General features: G+C 54.8%; 1 protein-coding gene across 2 annotated transcripts; it reads left to right on the top strand.

Annotated features, from left to right (window-relative positions):
• The first annotated feature begins 459 nt into the window (after positions 1–459).
• Positions 460–17339, top strand: ELK1 (ETS transcription factor ELK1). Of its 2 annotated transcripts, none has more exons than XM_047765726.1 (6): positions 460–629; positions 8510–8767; positions 12967–13419; positions 14523–14990; positions 15624–15725; positions 15821–17339. In XM_047765726.1, the coding sequence occupies exons 2-6, from the start codon at positions 8558–8560 to the stop codon at positions 15917–15919; spliced, it is 1332 nt and encodes a 443-aa protein (XP_047621682.1). In that variant the 5' UTR covers positions 460–629; positions 8510–8557; the 3' UTR covers positions 15920–17339. The 2 variants fall into 2 exon arrangements, with proteins under 2 accessions (XP_047621682.1, XP_047621683.1); XM_047765727.1 differs by having other exon boundaries at positions 463–629; positions 8597–8767.

Genomic DNA, 17339 nt, shown 5'->3' with positions numbered 1-17339 from the left:
GGGCTGCTAGCCTGTGTACTTCTATACAAGTCCTGCTTCCGCTGAGCTGCGTGGAGTTCGGCACCGCCCATTGGTGTTTTGGCAGCTGTCTAGGCGTCCATCGCCCGCCAATCAGCAGGAAGCAGAGCCTAACCACTTCTATCCTCGGAGGCTGGCCGTCTTCCATCAATCTCATATAGGCCAATCACTGCGAGGCAGGCGCCCCCGGAACCTTGTCAATCGCCCACGGCCTAGCAGTCTCTCCTGAGCCAATCAGCGGTGAGCGCCGGCGGGGCCGAGCACGCCCCCTCGGAACCCAGGAGGCCGGCTGCGTTCCGTCAGTTCCCCTAGGGCCAATCCCAGGAAGGCCCTATGGGGCAGGGCCCGCCTCCCCAACCCTGGAAGCCGCGCGGTCGATCCGTGGCGCTTTGACCAATCAGCGAGCGGCTGAAAGCTCAGCTCCTCCTTCACGGGCCCACGTGAGCGGTGGGGAAACGCAGGGGCGGCTTCTAGGTGCTGCCGCCGCCGCCGCTGCCGCCGTCACCGCCGCCACCACCGCCGCCTCGGATCCCGGGCCTGGGGGGCGGTGGGGCCGCGCATGGAGCCCCCGCCCCCCGGAGCTGCCAACACCACCACAGCGCTACGCACAGGTGAGCCCGGGGCCTGGAGGGTTGAGGGCCCGGTCCATGACCCCACGTATCCTTCTCGCCCCCGCGCCGGGGGATGTGGCTTGGCCCATGGCCTTCTGGTGTTCGGCTCCTCACTGCCACCGCCACGGCTGGTGGACCTGCCTGTGGCATCGTCCCGTCCCTTCGCCCCTTGTAGTGGATCTGACCGTGGCCTAATCCCCCCTTCCTGTTTTAAAATGGATCGGTCTTAGTGCTTGTATTTCTCCCCACCCACCCCCCCCTTACAGTAGACTCGTCCGTGGTCTTGACCCCCAACCCCGGCTTGGAGGGTGCCGTTCTCTGGCAGCGTCTAACTCTTTGACAGTAGGTCCGTCTGAGTGTTTGTATTTCTCAGGTCCTCAAGTTTCAGCGGCCCCCGTCTGTGGCCTTGTTTTTCCCATCCCTACTCTTCCTTGTGAGTCACTCCGTGGCGTTGTACCCCCCCCCCCTTAACAGGGAGTTAACCTGTGAATTTGTATTCCTGCCTCCAGTCCCCCAGTGCATCAATCCATGGCTTTAATACACACACACACACACACACACCCCATTTTTACAGTGGATCAGTCTACATGCTTGTATTCATGTCCCCCTGCATATCATCCCATCACCCTATCCTCCCTTTTTTGTAGACTGTCACTCCAGTGCCTGGGCTTCTCCCTTGCTTTGAATAATGGGTTAGTTTAGACCTTTATATCTCCCCATTTCAGTAGCCCAGTCCCTGGCCTTGTCCCCTTCTCCTTATAATCAGTCTGTGTGATGGTTTTTCTCCCTTCCATTATCGTGCAGGAATCAGTGTGTTTCTCTGCTCTCCTTGCCCCTAGTAAATAAGATGAGCCTTTACACACACCCACCCACCCACCCCTTTGCAGTGGATCTGTTTATTGGACTTCCTGCCACCCATGTGCTTGCCTTTACACCCGTTGGGTACACCCTCGTGTGAGTCCAGTGCTATGCAGTCCCTCCAGGAGGGTTGGCCCTTGGGGTGGGTCAGTCTGTGGCCTTCCCTGCCACTCTCCCTCCTTCTTAATAGTGGATCAGCCTGTGTGCTTGTTGAACCGAGGTCTTTTTTTACTCTAGAACACACCCCCCTCTTACACACTGTTAACCACTAAAACATCCCGCCTCACTCCAGGAAATGAATACACTAGCAGTAGCGATAATGCCAATAGACGCTACCGGTTATTGACCTCCTACTGGGTACCAGGCTGAATGCTTAATGTTAGCTCATTTCATCCACCCCGTGAGATAGGGACCGAGGAACGTTTGGCACAGGGAGGTTTAATTCCTTACTCAAAGGTGATGCCATAGGTACCAGGTTAGGTTGCCCCTCAGAGCATTTTTGAGACTTTCCTCTCACACTTCATCCTACCCCCGCCCCCCCAAGGCCCCTCTCCTTAAAAGCTAAATCACTCCCATCTCCAAGCCTTTGGTTTTTGCTGTGCCCTTGGCTTGCCGAGCTGTCTCCACCCCACACCTTGTCTCAAAACCCATCCACCCCCAATCCTAGCAGCTACACGACCTTAAATGGTTTAACCACGGTCTGTCCTCACTTGTTCCCTCATTTGTAAAATGGGGGACTCAGAGCTAGAACCCCCTCCAGCGTTTTGCATGCCTGCCAGTAAGCTCTCTGGCCTTACCTCCTACCCACCCACACAGCCCCCCCCCATTCCGTTCCAGTCACACTGACCTCCTCACTCATCCTCACACATGCCAGGTGAGATCCAGCCTTTGCGTTGGCTATTTTTTTTCTGCCAGGAACACTCTATCCCCGTCTCTGCGTGGTTCTTTTCAGGGCTTTGTTCAAATGTCAGCCCGTCCCTGACTGTCTGAACCTGCACATCGAGCAGAACCCAGGCCCCGTCTCTGCCAGACACGCTGTAGAGTTTCCCACTTTATCACATTTATTGTCTTTGCCCATTAAAATGGGAGTCTCCCTGAGGGAGTGTTTTTTTATCTGCGGATTTACCCCCAAGTCTCCAGCACCCAGAAATACGCCTCCTATGTAGCAGGTACTCACTAAGATGTTATGGCACACATGCACGAGGAAAAGAATATAATTTCAGACAAATTCGGGTGGGGGGAGGGAGCAGATGAAGATGAAAAGGGCATAAGGGACCTAGTTAAGTTCATTCGGCCAACACTGACTGAGCATGTACTGAGTACCAGGGACCCTTCTAGACGCCGGGGATATGGGAGGGAACAGACTAGGCAGAAATTCGTGCCTTTGGGGAGCAGACGTTTGCTCAGAGTGGGGGCGACAGACTATATAAATAAAGAAGTCAGATTAGATTGTCTGTTAGACAAGGGAAGTAGGGAAGGTCAGAGTGGAGTCTCGCGATGATCGAAATCTTAGGCACAGGGCAGGCCTCACTTCGAAGGTGACTCTTGAATTAAGGCTCCAAGGAGTTGAGGAAGGGAGCCTTAATGTCTAGGGGAAGAGTGTACTGGGTGGAAGGAACAGTCAGTGCAAAGGCCCTGAGGTAGGATTGTGCCTGGCGAGTTCAAGGGCCATGAAGGAGGCCAGTGTGGCTGGAGCAGAGTGGAGGGAGAGAGGGGAGCCAAGGTCAGAAAGATGCTAGGGCGGGGGGGGGGGGGGGCACCAGATGGTGAGGCCAGGCTGACACCCAAGGTTGAGGGGCGGAGTTGGCAGAGAGAAAAGGGTGTCACAACCCGAAAGGGTAACACTCATTGAGGGTCTCCCGTGGCCCAGAGGTACGTACAGTCCCCAGCCATTGAGCCCTCCCCAGAGCCTTTGAGAGGAGGTGTATCTTGATGCTTTTCATTGAGAGTGCCACAGCCCCCGTGTTACAGATACAGAAACAGACCTAGAGAGGTTGAGTCACTTGCTCGAGGTCACACAGCTAGAACAGCACCGAGGAGTATGAGGCCGGAGACCCCGGGCGGATCTGCAAGGGCGGACAGGTTGTTGGGCACACGCGGGGATCACACCGAGGAAGAGGTCATTCTTCCTGGGAGATACCGGCACTTGCCCGTGTGTGTAATAAGGGGCAGGAAGCGGGCAGGGCACCCCTGGCAGGGAGAACAGCACCGCCATGTCCTCCCGAGATGGGAACCAGGTGAGCTCAGGGTGCCCGTGAGGTAGCAGGCCAAGCTTGGGCCCCCCCTCAGAGCCATCGTGCTGGCCGCGCCCTTCCCGCGGATGTCAGCCCAGCTTGCCACCTCGCCTCCTCCAGGTCTCCGGCTCAAATGTCACTTCCTCAGGGACGCCCTCCCCGCTCACCCTCTGGGATCTCGCCCTTCTGTGTTCCTCGTTGGAGAGCTGGCGGAGTAAGGTGCCTAGGGCCAAACCGCCTGGGTTTGACCCACCCCAGCCTCTGCTAACTTCCCGCTGTGCACCCTCGAGCGCGTTTCTTCACTTCTCTGTGCCTCCATTGGCCTCCTCTGGGAAACGGAAGGGTATTAATAATGCCCGCCCCGCAGTGTTGGTTTGAGGATTGAGTGCATTAAGTGACAGCCGTGGTCTGCAGGACACAGTAAGGGCCGGATGACTGGTCCCTATTTGTTTAACTGGTAGGATTATGCATAGCATGCATGTAGGTGTGTCACAGGCCTCGGAGACGGACCATCTCCGAAAGTGACCTCCCCATCTCCCTTCAACACCTGCTTTCCTGCAGCCGCCCCCCCCCCCCGCCATCCTATCGGTCTTCAGATTTTCTCCAGAACTCGGCCACTTCTCCCCAGCTCTGCTGCTACCACCACCATCTCTGATGGGTACTCTTGAGCCCCTCCGGACAGTCTTCCTCACGGCAGCCAGAGGGACCCTGTTAGAATCCAAGTCGCAGCCTGTCATCACTTCTGTATTCACAGCCCTCTCCTGACTCCCTTCTCCCTCCGAGTCAAAGCCAAAAGCCCTTTCAGGGTCCGAAAAAGCCTCAACTCAGTCTGCCTGCCCCCCCCCCCGCCACCCTCCCACCCCCCCCCCCGTTGCCCCCTCAAGTCTCACTCATCTCCTACCACTTTCCCCTCGTGGCCTTCCCTCCAGCCATGCCCCGGCCTCGGGGCCTTTCACCCTGCCTATCCCCTCTGCCCGGGTGGCTACTCCCTGGGGTCGTCCCCCACCCGACCCCGTCACCTCCCTTATAGCACCTCCTCAGGGACAACCCTTTCAAAAATAACAACCTCTTCCCTGCTTCATTTTTTGCCCCCAGCACCCTTGTCACCGTCGGACACGTTCTGGTTTATCGTGTTTCTTGTCTGTCTCCCCCCCCACCCCCAGAGCATAAATTCCGCCAGAGCAGGGATCTTAGTTTTCTTCACTGCCGTAACCCCAGCACCTGGCCCGCAGCAGGCACCCCATAAACGCGGGCTCAACGAACGAAATAAAGAGCAGGAGACACTTGTGATGAGAGCTCTTATTAGGGGGTCAACACACACGGGCGATGTGACAATAAAACCCAAAAACCCCCGTCTGCCCCCAGAGGCTTGAAGCCAGCCAGCCATCCGATTTCACCTTGACGGGGTAGCTGCTGTTGCAGCTGAAAGTGGAGCTGGTAGAATTGCCTGTCGTCGCCACCAGGAGTCACACTGGCCTCCGTGTGCCTCTGACACACACAGGCCTTCCACAGAAATCCAGCAAGGGTCTCTGACAACACACTCTAATCCGGACCCTCCGAGTGGCCTCGTGACTTAAAAGAATGGCGTAAAAATTGCATCTGCTGAAGGCACTTCAAAACAGCTCTGGCCTTAAGAGGATCAGACCGTATCTCAGGGCAGCTTGAGGAATCAAGCTGTCAATCAAATAACAGAGGGAGGGTCTTTGAAACTTTGCAAACTTCGGAAGGTCTCATTCTCACTTAACCCAGCCACCCCAGCCAGGGGAACGGTCGACCGGTCGACAGAGAAAGTTCATTCCGTAAGGCGCAGGCAGCCTGTGTCCATTTCCAGTTTGCACTCGGCAAGGAGCGTAGATACGGAGCAGGGTTGGGGGGCAGGGGGAGGTCCTTTTCCACGGGACCTGCTGAGGGCCCAGTCCCTGTGAGGGGCAGTTGAGTCTCGCGGTTGAGGAGCTTCGCCACCTGGACCTTGACTGCCTGGGTCCGAATCCTGGCTCTGCCATTTGGAGCTGTGTGGTCCGTGTCATTTAGACCTTTTGTGCCTCAGCATCCTCCTCTGTAAGTTAGAGATAATAAGACTACCTGTTGCCCAGAGCCGTGATGAGGGGAGGCATGAATCAATAGCTACAAAAACAGCAGGGCAGGTCTGCATGCCCTTATCTAAAACCCTTGGGGCCAGACGTGTTTCACAATGTTGCATTTTTCCAATTTTCCCGATTTTCCCCGAGAGGTAACAAGGTAGATAGACACGATGTTACATAATGGGCTCTGTCATCAGCCACGGTTGAGATTTCTGCAGCAAGAGGGATGAACAGCCGCAGCCGGTGGGGATCGATAAAGACCAGGCAGGGCTTAATTTTGTTTCAGATCAGGTTTGCGAGCAGTGGCTAAGAAATTACGGGAGTTCCCATGGTGGCGCAGTGGGTTAAGCATCCGACTGCAGCAGCTCAGATTTGCTGCCGAGCTATGGGTGCAATCCCCGGCCCGGCGCAGTGGGTTAAAGGATCTGGAGTTGCCACGGCTGCGGTTCAGATTCAGTCCCTGGTCCAGGAACTTCCGTATGCCATGGGTGCGGCCATAAAATAAAAAAAAAAAAAGAAAGAAATCATGAACAGATGAGAAACTAATATTTTATAAGAGCTCATCATACCTCAGTACCATAACTCTCTGAACTAGCTGGTATTATTCTCTCCCTATTTTATGGATGAGAAAGTTGAGGTACAAAGAGGTTGAAGAATATGCCCAAGGTCACACTTCTAAGAAGTAGCAGAAGCAGAATTCCAGCCCTGGGCATCTAGCTCTAGAGCCTGGGTGATCGACCAGTGGGAGGCCATACTGCCTCTGATTGGTAACACTGCCTGGCACGTATTTAGTGCTCAATAAATGTTAATCATTGCTGGAGTTCCTCTCGTGGCCCAGTGGTTAACAAACCCTACTAGGATCCACGAGGACGAGCGTTTGATCCCTGGCCTCGCTCAGTGGGTTAAGGATCTGGTGTTGCCGTGAGCTGTGGTGTAGGTCACAGACGCAGCTCGGATCCCGTATTGCTGTGGCTCTGGTGTAGGCCGGCAGCTGTAGCTCCGGTTCAACCCCTAGCCTGGGAACTTCCATATGCCGCGGGTATGGCCTTAAAAAGACACAGACACAAAATCATTGCTGTCCCCCAGAAGGAGAACACAGCGAGTTCCCTGGTGGTCTAGTGGTAAGGGGCTTGGTGCTTTCACCACTGCAGCCTCGGTTCAGTCTCATTTCCCGGGTCTGGGAAGTGAGAGCTCACATGAAGTGACTGCATGCCATAGCCAAAAAAAAAAAAAAAAAAAAGATAGAGAGAGAGAGGCAGACAGACAGAAGAGAGCAGACATTCAGATTCAGAGATTTTCACAAAGGCAGGTCCCCTTGGGGCTGAGACTTGAGCAGTAAGGCAGACTTCCAGGCAGAGGAAGGGGAACCCAGCATGGAGTGAACAACCTTACCAAGGAGCCGGCAGAAGGAACCGCCTGGAAAACTTGATATTTAATGTGGTAGAAGATGCACATGAAAATGTTCAGGTGACGGGCATTATACCAGTTTTCAATTCAGGCTGTAACAAATCATGGCAAACTTTTAACTGCTTAAACCAACACATCATGCTCTTGGAGTTCCGGAGGTCAGATAGCCAGCACAGGTCTTACCAGGCTGAAATCCAGGTGTCAGCCGGGCTGCATTCCTTTCTAGAAGCTCCAGGGGATGATCCGTTTCCTGCTTATGTAGGTGGCTGACAGAATTCAATTCCCTGAGGTTGTATGATTTGTATAAAATAAATAAGCAGAGTTCCCACTGTAGCTCAATGGGTTAAGGACCTGATGTAGTATCCTCGAGGATGTGGGTTCAGTCCCTGGCCTCGTTCAGTGGGTTAAGGATCCACCGTTGCCATGAGCTGTGGTGTAGGTTGCAGGTAGGGCTCAGATCCCACATTGCTGTGGCTGTGGTGTAGGCTGGCAGCTGCAGCTCCAGTTTAATCCCTAGCCCAGGAACTTCCATGTGCCATGGGTGCAGCCCTAGAAAGAAAAAAAATTAATAAAGAAAATGATAATAAGGAAGTTCCTGTCGTGGTGCAGCAGAAACAAATCCGACTAGGAACAGTCAGATTGTGGGATCGATCCCTGGCCCCGCTCAGCAGGTTAAGGATCCGGCCTTGCTGTGGCTGTGGTGTATGTAGGCTGGCGGCAACAGCTCCGATTAGACCCCTAGCCTGGGAACCTCCATGTGCCGCGGTTGCGGCCCTTAACAAAGGACGAAAAGACAATAAAAATAAGATAAAACAACAAGAATATATTATACCAAAAAAAAAAAAAAAAAGGTTCATGTGATTAGATTGCACTCAGCCAGATAGCCTCCCTAGGTTAAGGTCCATAACCTGAAATTCAGCTACAAAGATCCTTTTGCCGTGTCATAGAACATACAGCCACATACAGGTTCCAGAAATGAGGATGTGGGCATCTTTGGGTGGTGGGCGTTATTCTGCCTCTCGCAGTCTGCGCCCCCCCCCCAAACCCCGGCCCCCAGAGGTTCACTTTTGTCCCCTATGCAGAACACATCCCCCACAGCCTCGTCCCATTACAGGGCTCATCCAAAGCCAGGCCGAGGAGCTTTAGTCTGAGGGCCTTCGGGGAATGATGCCGGGGCTGGGGGACAGAGGTGGAGGCAAGAGAGGACTCCTCCTCCTGCTGCTGATCCCCCACCACCACCACTACCTCCTTCCTGTGCCCTCACCCTCTCAGCTCTCCACTGCCGCCGTCTGCCTTCCAGGTACCCCTGGGATGGCGTGAGCGCCCGCCCCCCCCCCCCGCCCCCGCGATGGACCCTTCTGTGACGCTGTGGCAGTTTCTGCTGCAGCTGCTGAGAGAGCAAGGCAACGGCCACATCATCTCCTGGACCTCACGGGATGGCGGTGAGTTCAAGCTGGTGGATGCCGAGGAGGTGGCCCGGCTGTGGGGGCTGCGCAAGAATAAGACCAACATGAATTATGACAAGCTCAGCCGGGCCTTGCGGTACTACTATGACAAGGTAAGGTGTCTGAGACCAGGGCTGGGAACCACCCCACCCCCAACATTTATATATTTCGTCGTCTTAAGTGATAATAGCTCTAACTTTGAAAACAGTGTTAAAATGTACCATTTAGGAGTTCTCATCGTGGCTCGGCGGAAACGAATCTGACTAGCATCCCTGAGGACACAGGTTCAAACCCTGGCCTCTCTCAGTGGGTTAAGGATCCGGCATTGTGGTGAGCTGTGGTGTAGGTGGCAGATGCGGCTCGGATCTGGCATGGCTGTGGCTGTGGTGTAGGCTGGCAGCTACAGCTCCCATTCGACCCCTAGCCTGGGAACCTCCATGTGCCTCGGGTGCGGCCCTAAAAAGAAAAATATACCATTTCTTACCCCATCCTCCAGTACTCTCAGACCCATGTTGGGACCCCAACCACTTATCTCAGTTATTTTACTTTCGCTTTGGCTAAAAGCTTCATAGCTGCATCAATATTGATCCCTACTCACTCCACTCTCCGAGATCCCCAAAGTGCTGATGTCCCACCAGGCCCCATACAACATTCCTTTTTCTTTTTTTTTTTTTTCCTTAGGGCCACACCTGCGGCATATGGAGGTTCCCAGCCTAGGTGTTGAATCAGAGCTGTAGCCGCCGGCCTACACCACAGCCACAGCCATGCCAGATCTGAGCCGCATCTGCCACCTACACCACAGCTCACCGCAATGCCGGATCCTTAACCCCCTGAGCGAGGCCAGGGTTTGAACCTGCATCCTCATGGTTACTAGTCAGATTCGTTTCCACTGCGCCACGACGGGAGCTCCAGCATTTCCTTTTCTTGCCTTACTCCTCTAGCCAGTACTTGAAAACACCATTACTCATGATTCTTCCTCAACCTGGACCAATCCTGGGCTCCCGCAGTTATTTCATAATCTGTTTTCATCCCCAAATGAGAATTCTAGAATATCCTTCTCAGAAGCAAAGCCTCCATGTCAGTTTCATACTAACCTTTCCTTACCTCGTCCTCCAAGACTCTCAACATTTTTTACCAAATCTTTTCATCTCTCTTTTTTCCTTTGGCCACACCCACAGCATATGGAAGTTCCTGGGCCAGGGATCTAATCCAAGTTGCAGCTCGAATCTCCACCACAGCCGCGGCAGTGCCTGATCCACAGTGGGAACTCTTCTCTTCATCTCTTAACTCCATTAGCTACAGCCTCCAAAATAGCATGCGTAACGTCTGAGCTGCGTCTGCAACCTACACCGCAGCTCACGGCAACACCAGATCCTTAACCCACCGAGTTCGGCCGGGGATCGAACCTGCGTCTGCACGGATACTAGCTGGGTTCGTTACCGCTGAACCACAACAAGAACTCCTAAAACTATAAATTTTCCTTATCCTCTCAGGCTTCCAAACCAGTGCTAGATATCCTTCCTGCCTATTTATTTATTTATTTTGTCTTTTTAGGGCCACAGCCGCAGCACATGAAGGTGCCCAGGCTAGGGGTCGAACCGGAGCTGTCGCCGCCGGCCTACGCCACAGCCACAGCAATGCAGGATCCGAGCTGCATCTTCGACCTACACCACAGCTCATGGCAACGCTGGATCCTTCACCCACTGCGCAAGGCCAGGGATCGAACCCGCAACCTCATGGTTCCTAGTCAGATTCGTTAACCACTGAGCCACGACGGGATCTCCCCTCCCGCCTGTTTATTTCAGTTATTTCATTTTCTTATTTCTTTACCCGAAACTTCCAAAAGCCATTTTTCTTCTTCCAATTCTATTGAGATACAGTTGCCACACAGCACTGGTGCAAGGTTAAGGTGACGGCAGAATGATTTGACTCACAGACATCAAGAAATGGTTACCCCAGTAAGTTTGGTGAGCATCCATCGTCTTCATATAGATGCGAAAGGAAAGAAAAAGGAAAAAACTCTTTCCTGGTGCTGAGAACTCTCAGGATTTATTCTTGTAACAACTTTCACGTGTAACATACAGCAGCGTTAATTGTATTTATTGTGTTGGATGTTACCTGTCTAGCACTTCCTTATCTTATCATGGGAAATGTGTCCCTTTTGCCTTGGCTCGGGTCCTCTTTCTCTCACCCCGTGCTGAAACGTCCCCAACAGTGTTAACGAACATCCCTTTTCAGTCCTTTTCTGAGAAACATACAGCCATCCCATGGCACACATGACCAACACTAAGACGTGCCCAGGGGGAGCTCCTGCGGTAGCGCAACAGGATCGGCAGTGTCTGCAGCCCCAGGACGCAGGTTCAGTCCCCCAGCCCGGCACAGTGGCTTAAGGATCCGTCATTGCCGCAGAGTAGCTCACACCTTCCGCTCAGATCTGATCCCTGGCCTGGGAACTCCATATGCCACGGGGCGGCCAAAAAAGAACATGGAAACCACGTCCCCAGGGTGCCCTAGTCCCCCCCACCCCCACCCCCGACGCCTCTTATCCTCCAGAACAGCCCTGGACCTGTACTGCACAGCCTGAATCGCACAGCCTGAATCACGTGTAGCATTTCTTCCATTTTTATATTTTAATCCTTTAGCTCAAACCTCCTAAACAATACTAGTAACAAGGCTGCCTCACTCTGCTCTGAGACCACCAGAATGTCCCTGAGACCCTCCAGACATATCCTCAAGTACCCTAAACATGCCATGTGACCCACCTAAGCCAGCCTTAAGATTCCCCGATATTAGGGAGTTCCCATCGTGGCGCAGCGGAAACAAATCCCACTAGGAACCATGAGGTTGCAGGTTCGGTCCCTGGCCTTGCTCCGTGGGTTAAGGATCCAGCGTTGCCATGGGCTGTGGTGTAGGTCACAGACGCAGCTCAGATCCCATGTTACTGTGGCTGTGGTGTAGGCCAGCAGCTGTAGCTCTGATTCGACCCCTATCCTGGAAGCCTCCAGTATTTTATTTCATTTTGCTTTTTAGGGCCTCACTCGCAGGATATGGAAGTTCCCAGGCTGTGGCCTACACCACAGCCACAGCTCATGGCAACACCAGATCCCCAACCCACTGAGCAAGGCCAGGGATAGAACCCGAATCATGGATGCTGGTCGGATTCGTTTCTGCTGCACCACAACAGGAACTCCCTCTACCAGTATTTTAAATGCTCACTAGTTGCTATTAGTTACTTTATTTTCCAATTGCCTCAGCCCAAACCTCCACAACCATAGCAAGACTGAGGCTCTTCATCCTGTCCTCCCTGGTGACCTTGCCCTTTTCCACGTCTGCCTCAGGAGCTTTAAATAATCCTCTAATAACTCTTTTATTAACAATTCATCGGAGTTCCCGTCATGGTGCAGTGGTTAACGAATCCAACTGGGAACCATGAGGTTGCGGGTTCGATCCCTGGCCTCGCTCAGTGGGTTACGGATCCGGCGTTGCCGTGAGCTGTGGTGTGAGTCGCAGATGCGGCTCGGATCCCGAGTTGCTGTGGCTGTGGCGTAGGCCAGTGGCTATGGCTCCGATTCAACCCCTAGGCTGGGAACCTCCATATGCCGCAGGAGCAACTCAAGAAAAGGCAAAAAGACAAAAAAAAAATCATCATCACATTCGTCTACATTCAGTCTCTTCCAACCTTTACATCAGTGGCTTCGCTTCCCTGTCTTGCTGCATTTGCTAGACTCCAAAACCATGTCCTGGCAGCCCCCCCCCCCCCCCCCGCCCCGCCTCTATGGCCTGGCCCTAGCCCACAGACACCCCTGGTCCCTGAAACCAGGAGGAGAGCCTGCTCCTGGTCCTCCATCCCTAGGTGGGCCCCAGTGTGGAGAGGAGCCAGTGGGTGTGGCTGTATGTATCTGGGGTGGAGGCATGGGGGGGTGGGGGGGATCAGACAGAGATGAAGAGAGTGTGGCAGAGAGAGACTTGGAGGGGGACGGATGGGAAGGAGACGTGGAGGGGGAGAAGCTGGGGGAGAACGCAGAGAGGGGGATCAGGTGGGGGAAGAGAGGTAGAAACTGGAGGAGAAAGGAGCCCTCAGATTGAGAGATGGGCGAGACGTGAAAGGAGCTGGGATGGTGGGGCTGGGGTGGGAGGGGGACCCGTGGGGCAGCAGACACTGAGGCAGGACAGTTACATGAAAAAGGACAGGAGTTATATGTGAAACGCACAAGGCAAGAAAGACCCTGGAGACATGCCTTCACCCTCTCACCAGCCACACCCTCCCTGGCCCTTTCTTCTAAGACCCTCTGTCCTGTCTCCCCCTTCCCAGAACATCATCCGCAAAGTGAGCGGCCAGAAGTTTGTCTACAAGTTCGTGTCCTACCCCGAGGTCGCAGGGTGCTCCGCGGAGGACTGCCCAGCCCAGCCCGAGGTGGCTGTCACCTCCGCGGTGGCAAGTGCAGGCCCCGCCGCTGTCCACGCCGTTCCCGGGGACACTGCCTCCGGAAAGCCAGGCACACCCAAGGGTGCCGGAATGGCAGGCCCGGGCGGCTTGGCACGCAGCAGCCGGAACGACTACATGCGCTCAGGCCTCTACTCCACCTTCACCATCCAGTCCCTGCAGCCGCAGCCACAGCCGCCAGCCTCTCACCCGCGGCCTTCCACCGTGCTCCCCAACGCCACCCCAGCGGGAGCAGCAGTGCCCCCCTCAGGGAGCAGGAGCACCAGTCCAAGCCCCTTGGAGGCCTGTCTGGAGGCTGAGGAGGCCAGCCTGCCTCTGCAGGTAAGGGCTGGCACATGGAAATTCAGTAAGAGGAGGGATGTACACTTCCCAAATGAGGCTGGGGCAGGGGGGTGGGGGTCGGGAGAAGAAGGGACATAAACGTCCTATTAAAGGAGATGTGGGAGTTAGTTCCTGTCGTGGCTCAGCGGTTAACAAACCCGACTAGCATCCACGAGGACATGGGTTCGATCCCTGGCCTCGTTCAGTGGGTTAAGGATCCGGCATTGCCGTGAGCTGTGGTGTAGGTCGCCGATACAGCTCAGATCCCCCGTTGCTGTGGCTGTGGTGTAGGCCGGCAGCTACAGCTCCAATTCAACCCCTGGACTGGGAACCTCCATATGCCGCGGGTGCAGCCCTGAAAGACCAAAAAAAAAAAAAAAACAAGAGATGTGGTGGAAGGAAAAGGCTCCTTGGAGAAAGGCATGGGGAGGAAAGCTATGCAGATCCTGGGAAGGAAGGAAGAAATTAAGTGTGCTTACAAGTAGCGGTACACCCAGCATGTAATAGGTGCCCTGAGTATTTGCTTAATGCACTGGTTCTCACACTTTGAGCATGCATCAGAAAGCACCTGAAGGGCTTTTGAAACCCCAGATTGCCGGAGGGGGCACCCCCAGAGTTTCTGATTATGCGGGTCTGAGGAGGGGCCTGAGAGTGTGCATTTTTAACTAGTTTTCCAGATGGGGCATATGCCATTGGTCCATAAAACAATACAAAATTTTTTTTTTGGCCACACCTGTGGTCCGCGGAAGTTCCCAGGGCCAGGGGTCGAACCTGAGCCACAGCAGTGACACTAGGTCCTTAACCGCTGAGCCACCAGGGAACTCCCCATAAAGCAGATTTTTGAGAACCACTGCTTTCCTGAATGGGGGTGGTATCCCCTGGGGTCCCACCCCTAAACGCAGCTCTGTCACCGTCAAGTGTCTCACCCCAGGTCTCTTACCCCCAGATAGGACGACCTACTCCAGAAGCCCCACTTCCTTGGCAAAGTCCCCCATTCCTGTTGGAAGACTTGGCCCCACAACCAAGTCCTGCTTTCCAAGGGAAATAGTTGACATCCCAACAGTAGTCCTTACACACCCCTTCTGTACTTGTTGCTCTCCCAGGTCATCCTGACCCCGCCCGAGGCCCCAAACCTTAAATCCGAAGAGCCAAATATGGAGCCTGGGTTGGGCCGGCCACTGCCCCCTGAAGTGAAAGTGGAAGAGCCCAAGGAAGAGTTAGAAGCTGCAGCCAGTGGGGATGCAGGATTTGTGCTGGAAGCCGTCAAGGCCGAGCCCTTTGAGCCCAAGGCAGAGCCAGAAATCCCGCCCGCAGAGGGCGTGCCAGCCCGGCTGCCTGCGGTCCTTATGGAAACCGCAGCGCAGGTGGGCGGCCTTGCGGCTTCCACCACTTCCAGCACAGAGATCGCCCAGCCTCAGAAGGGCCGGAAGCCCCGGGACCTGGAGCTTCCACTCAGCCCGAGCCTGCTGGGTGGGCCGGGACCCGAACGGACTCCAGGATCGGGAACCGGCTCCGGGCTGCAGGCGCCAGGCCCAGCGCTGACGCCGTCCCTGCTACCTACGCACACATTGGTGAGAACCTGTGGAGGGAGGGGCTAGGCTGACTGCGATGGCCAATGCGGTTACCTCTGAGTGAACGGGAGGGTGGAGCCTCGAGTGGGATTGGCTACGGGGAGGGACGGGGCTTGTTTGTTGCAAGCGAGTCTACAATGCTGAGGGATCCGGTACCGGAATGAGGTGTGGGGAGTTTTGTGGGCAGGGACCGAGAACCCGCGCCCCCCCCTCCCCCCCGCCCCAGAGGCTTTCTGCAGAAACTGGTTCTGGGTCTTTCTGAGTTGGGGCATGGCTTGAGGAACCTGAGTGGGGCTTTTTGGTCTGGGATTTGCCTAGCGGGTTTCCTGGAAAGTAGACATCCAGGCGGGCCATAGAGTTGGAGATTAACCCTGGGCTAGTGGGATGGTGAAGTGTAAAAGCGGCATGTGGATGATCTTGCCCCGTGCGGCTGGGGGTGGGCCCTCAGGCCATACGAGGGGGTTGTCTGTGTAAAGTTGAAGAGCTGTCACAGGCTTGGCCTTAGTACTTGGGATCTGGGCCTGTGCGCTTTCGAGGAGTGACATCGGAAGTATGAGTGGGAAATCTGATGGGGCTGGAACCAAGTACCTTTCGTTTTCTCTCACTTGCCCTCCTACCACCCCTTCCCCGCAGACCCCGGTGCTGCTGACGCCCAGCTCGCTGCCCCCCAGCATTCACTTCTGGAGCACCCTGAGTCCCATTGCACCCCGTAGCCCGGCCAAGCTCTCCTTCCAGGTAGGATCGGCTACCCCACCCCCACTCCCGATCGGAAAGGGTGAGAGGCCCTAGCACGGCCCCCACCCGTGACCTCTCCCTGTTTCTGTCCCCAGTTTCCGTCCAGTGGCAGCGCCCAGGTGCACATCCCTTCCATCAGCGTGGATGGCCTCTCAACCCCCGTGGTGCTCTCCCCAGGGCCCCAGAAGCCATGACTGTCACCACCCCCACCCCCACCCCACCCCCTTTCTGGGGTCACTCCATCCATGCTCTGAACTTCTCTCCAGCCAGCCGTCTCAAGGAGAAGCAGTTCAGCTGACAGACTCGTGCTCTAGTCGTGGTTGGGTGGGCGATTCTTAGGAAAAAGGATCTCTCAATAACCCATCCACCAAAAAAAAAAAACAAAAAAAAAAACAAAAAAACACAAAAAAAACACACATAGGAAAAAAAAAACAACAGAAAAAAAACATTCAACTTCTCTCTTCTTGGTCAGTCCCCCAGTGGCCGCCCTCACACGTCACCTACTGCAGTGGTAGGGGCGGTTTATTTATTTATTTTTTGAAGGCCACTGGGAGGAGCCTGGCCCAACTCTTTTCGGGTTGGGGGCGGGAGGGGGGGGTGGTGAGGGCATCTCCTCCATCTCCACATTTATTTTTCCCCCCCCCCCAAGATGAGACAATCGGGGTCTGGCTAGAGAAGGACCTTTCTTTATTTATTTCTCAGCCTGCCCCCTGGGGAGCGGAGGGGAGCCCCGTCTCCGTTTGGAGGTATGGGTAGAAGCGCTCGCTTGTGGTAGTTTATTATTCCCGGCCCGACCCCAGGGTCCAGGAAGAGAGCATGCCGTGTAACGGTCTGGGAGTCTTGGCCAAGCAAGGCTCACACCCTTGGAAATGGGACTTTCCACCTCCCCAGCCTTTCTCAGACAGCTGGTCCTCTTCCAAACACCTTTTTCAGCCAGGGCGGGATGCTGTTTTCGTTCTACTCCCCCCTGAGAAGCCATTCCTGTGTCTGCCAAACTCCTGGGGTCCGGCCTGTTACCTCCCAATGGAGGGTTGTTTTTTTCGGGGGGAGCGGTCCCCGTCTGGGGGGCCCCCCCAGCCAGTACTCCAGGTCTCCCTGTCCCCCACCCCCTGCCATTTTGATAGTATAATCTATTTTTAAACAGGGCTTTTCAATAGGGGAGAAGGAGGCAACGCTTCCTATTATCTGAGATGGGGTGGGTGGGAAGGAAGGGATTTGGGGGCGGGGGAGGGGGAATCTTCCCTCCGCCCCCAAGTGTTTATTTTTGATACCAAACGTGTATTTTCAGCTCCCTCCCTCCCAGCCCCCCAATTTCCTGCGGGCGGGTACAAAGGACCCTTTAAGCGTCCCTGGAGTTGGGAGGGAGGACCGAGGAACATAAAGCCTGTCCTATCAGAATTCCAGGCTGGAGAAGGGTGAGTTCCAAGGACTCCTGGGTTCACCTCCCGACAGCACCGGCCCAGCCCGGGGCCTGGGGACCTGGGGTGATTTGGGGGACGGTGCTACACCTGTCTCCGCTGTTTGTTTTACTTCCCCAAAAAATGGATCTTTTTTTTTTCTAAGTGTCCCAGAGAATGGGGAATTGTTCCTGTAAATATATATTTTTAAAGGTGA

The sequence above is a fragment of the Phacochoerus africanus genome, chromosome X (assembly GCF_016906955.1).
Source record: "Phacochoerus africanus isolate WHEZ1 chromosome X, ROS_Pafr_v1, whole genome shotgun sequence".
Lineage (NCBI taxonomy): Eukaryota > Metazoa > Chordata > Mammalia > Artiodactyla > Suidae > Phacochoerus > Phacochoerus africanus.
The sequence above is the reverse complement of the archived record's forward strand: the minus strand, read 5'-3'. Positions and strand labels throughout refer to the sequence as shown.

Excerpts from the sequence above, each read along its gene's own strand:
- ELK1 (XM_047765726.1), top strand. The coding sequence starts at position 8,558 with ATGGACCCTTCTGTGACGCTGTGGCAGTTTCTGCTGCAGCTGCTGAGA. Across the intron at positions 14,991-15,623 it reads TGCTACCTACGCACACATTG|ACCCCGGTGCTGCTGACGCC; the intron begins GTGAGAACCTGT and ends CCTTCCCCGCAG. Across the intron at positions 15,726-15,820 it reads CGGCCAAGCTCTCCTTCCAG|TTTCCGTCCAGTGGCAGCGC; the intron begins GTAGGATCGGCT and ends TTCTGTCCCCAG.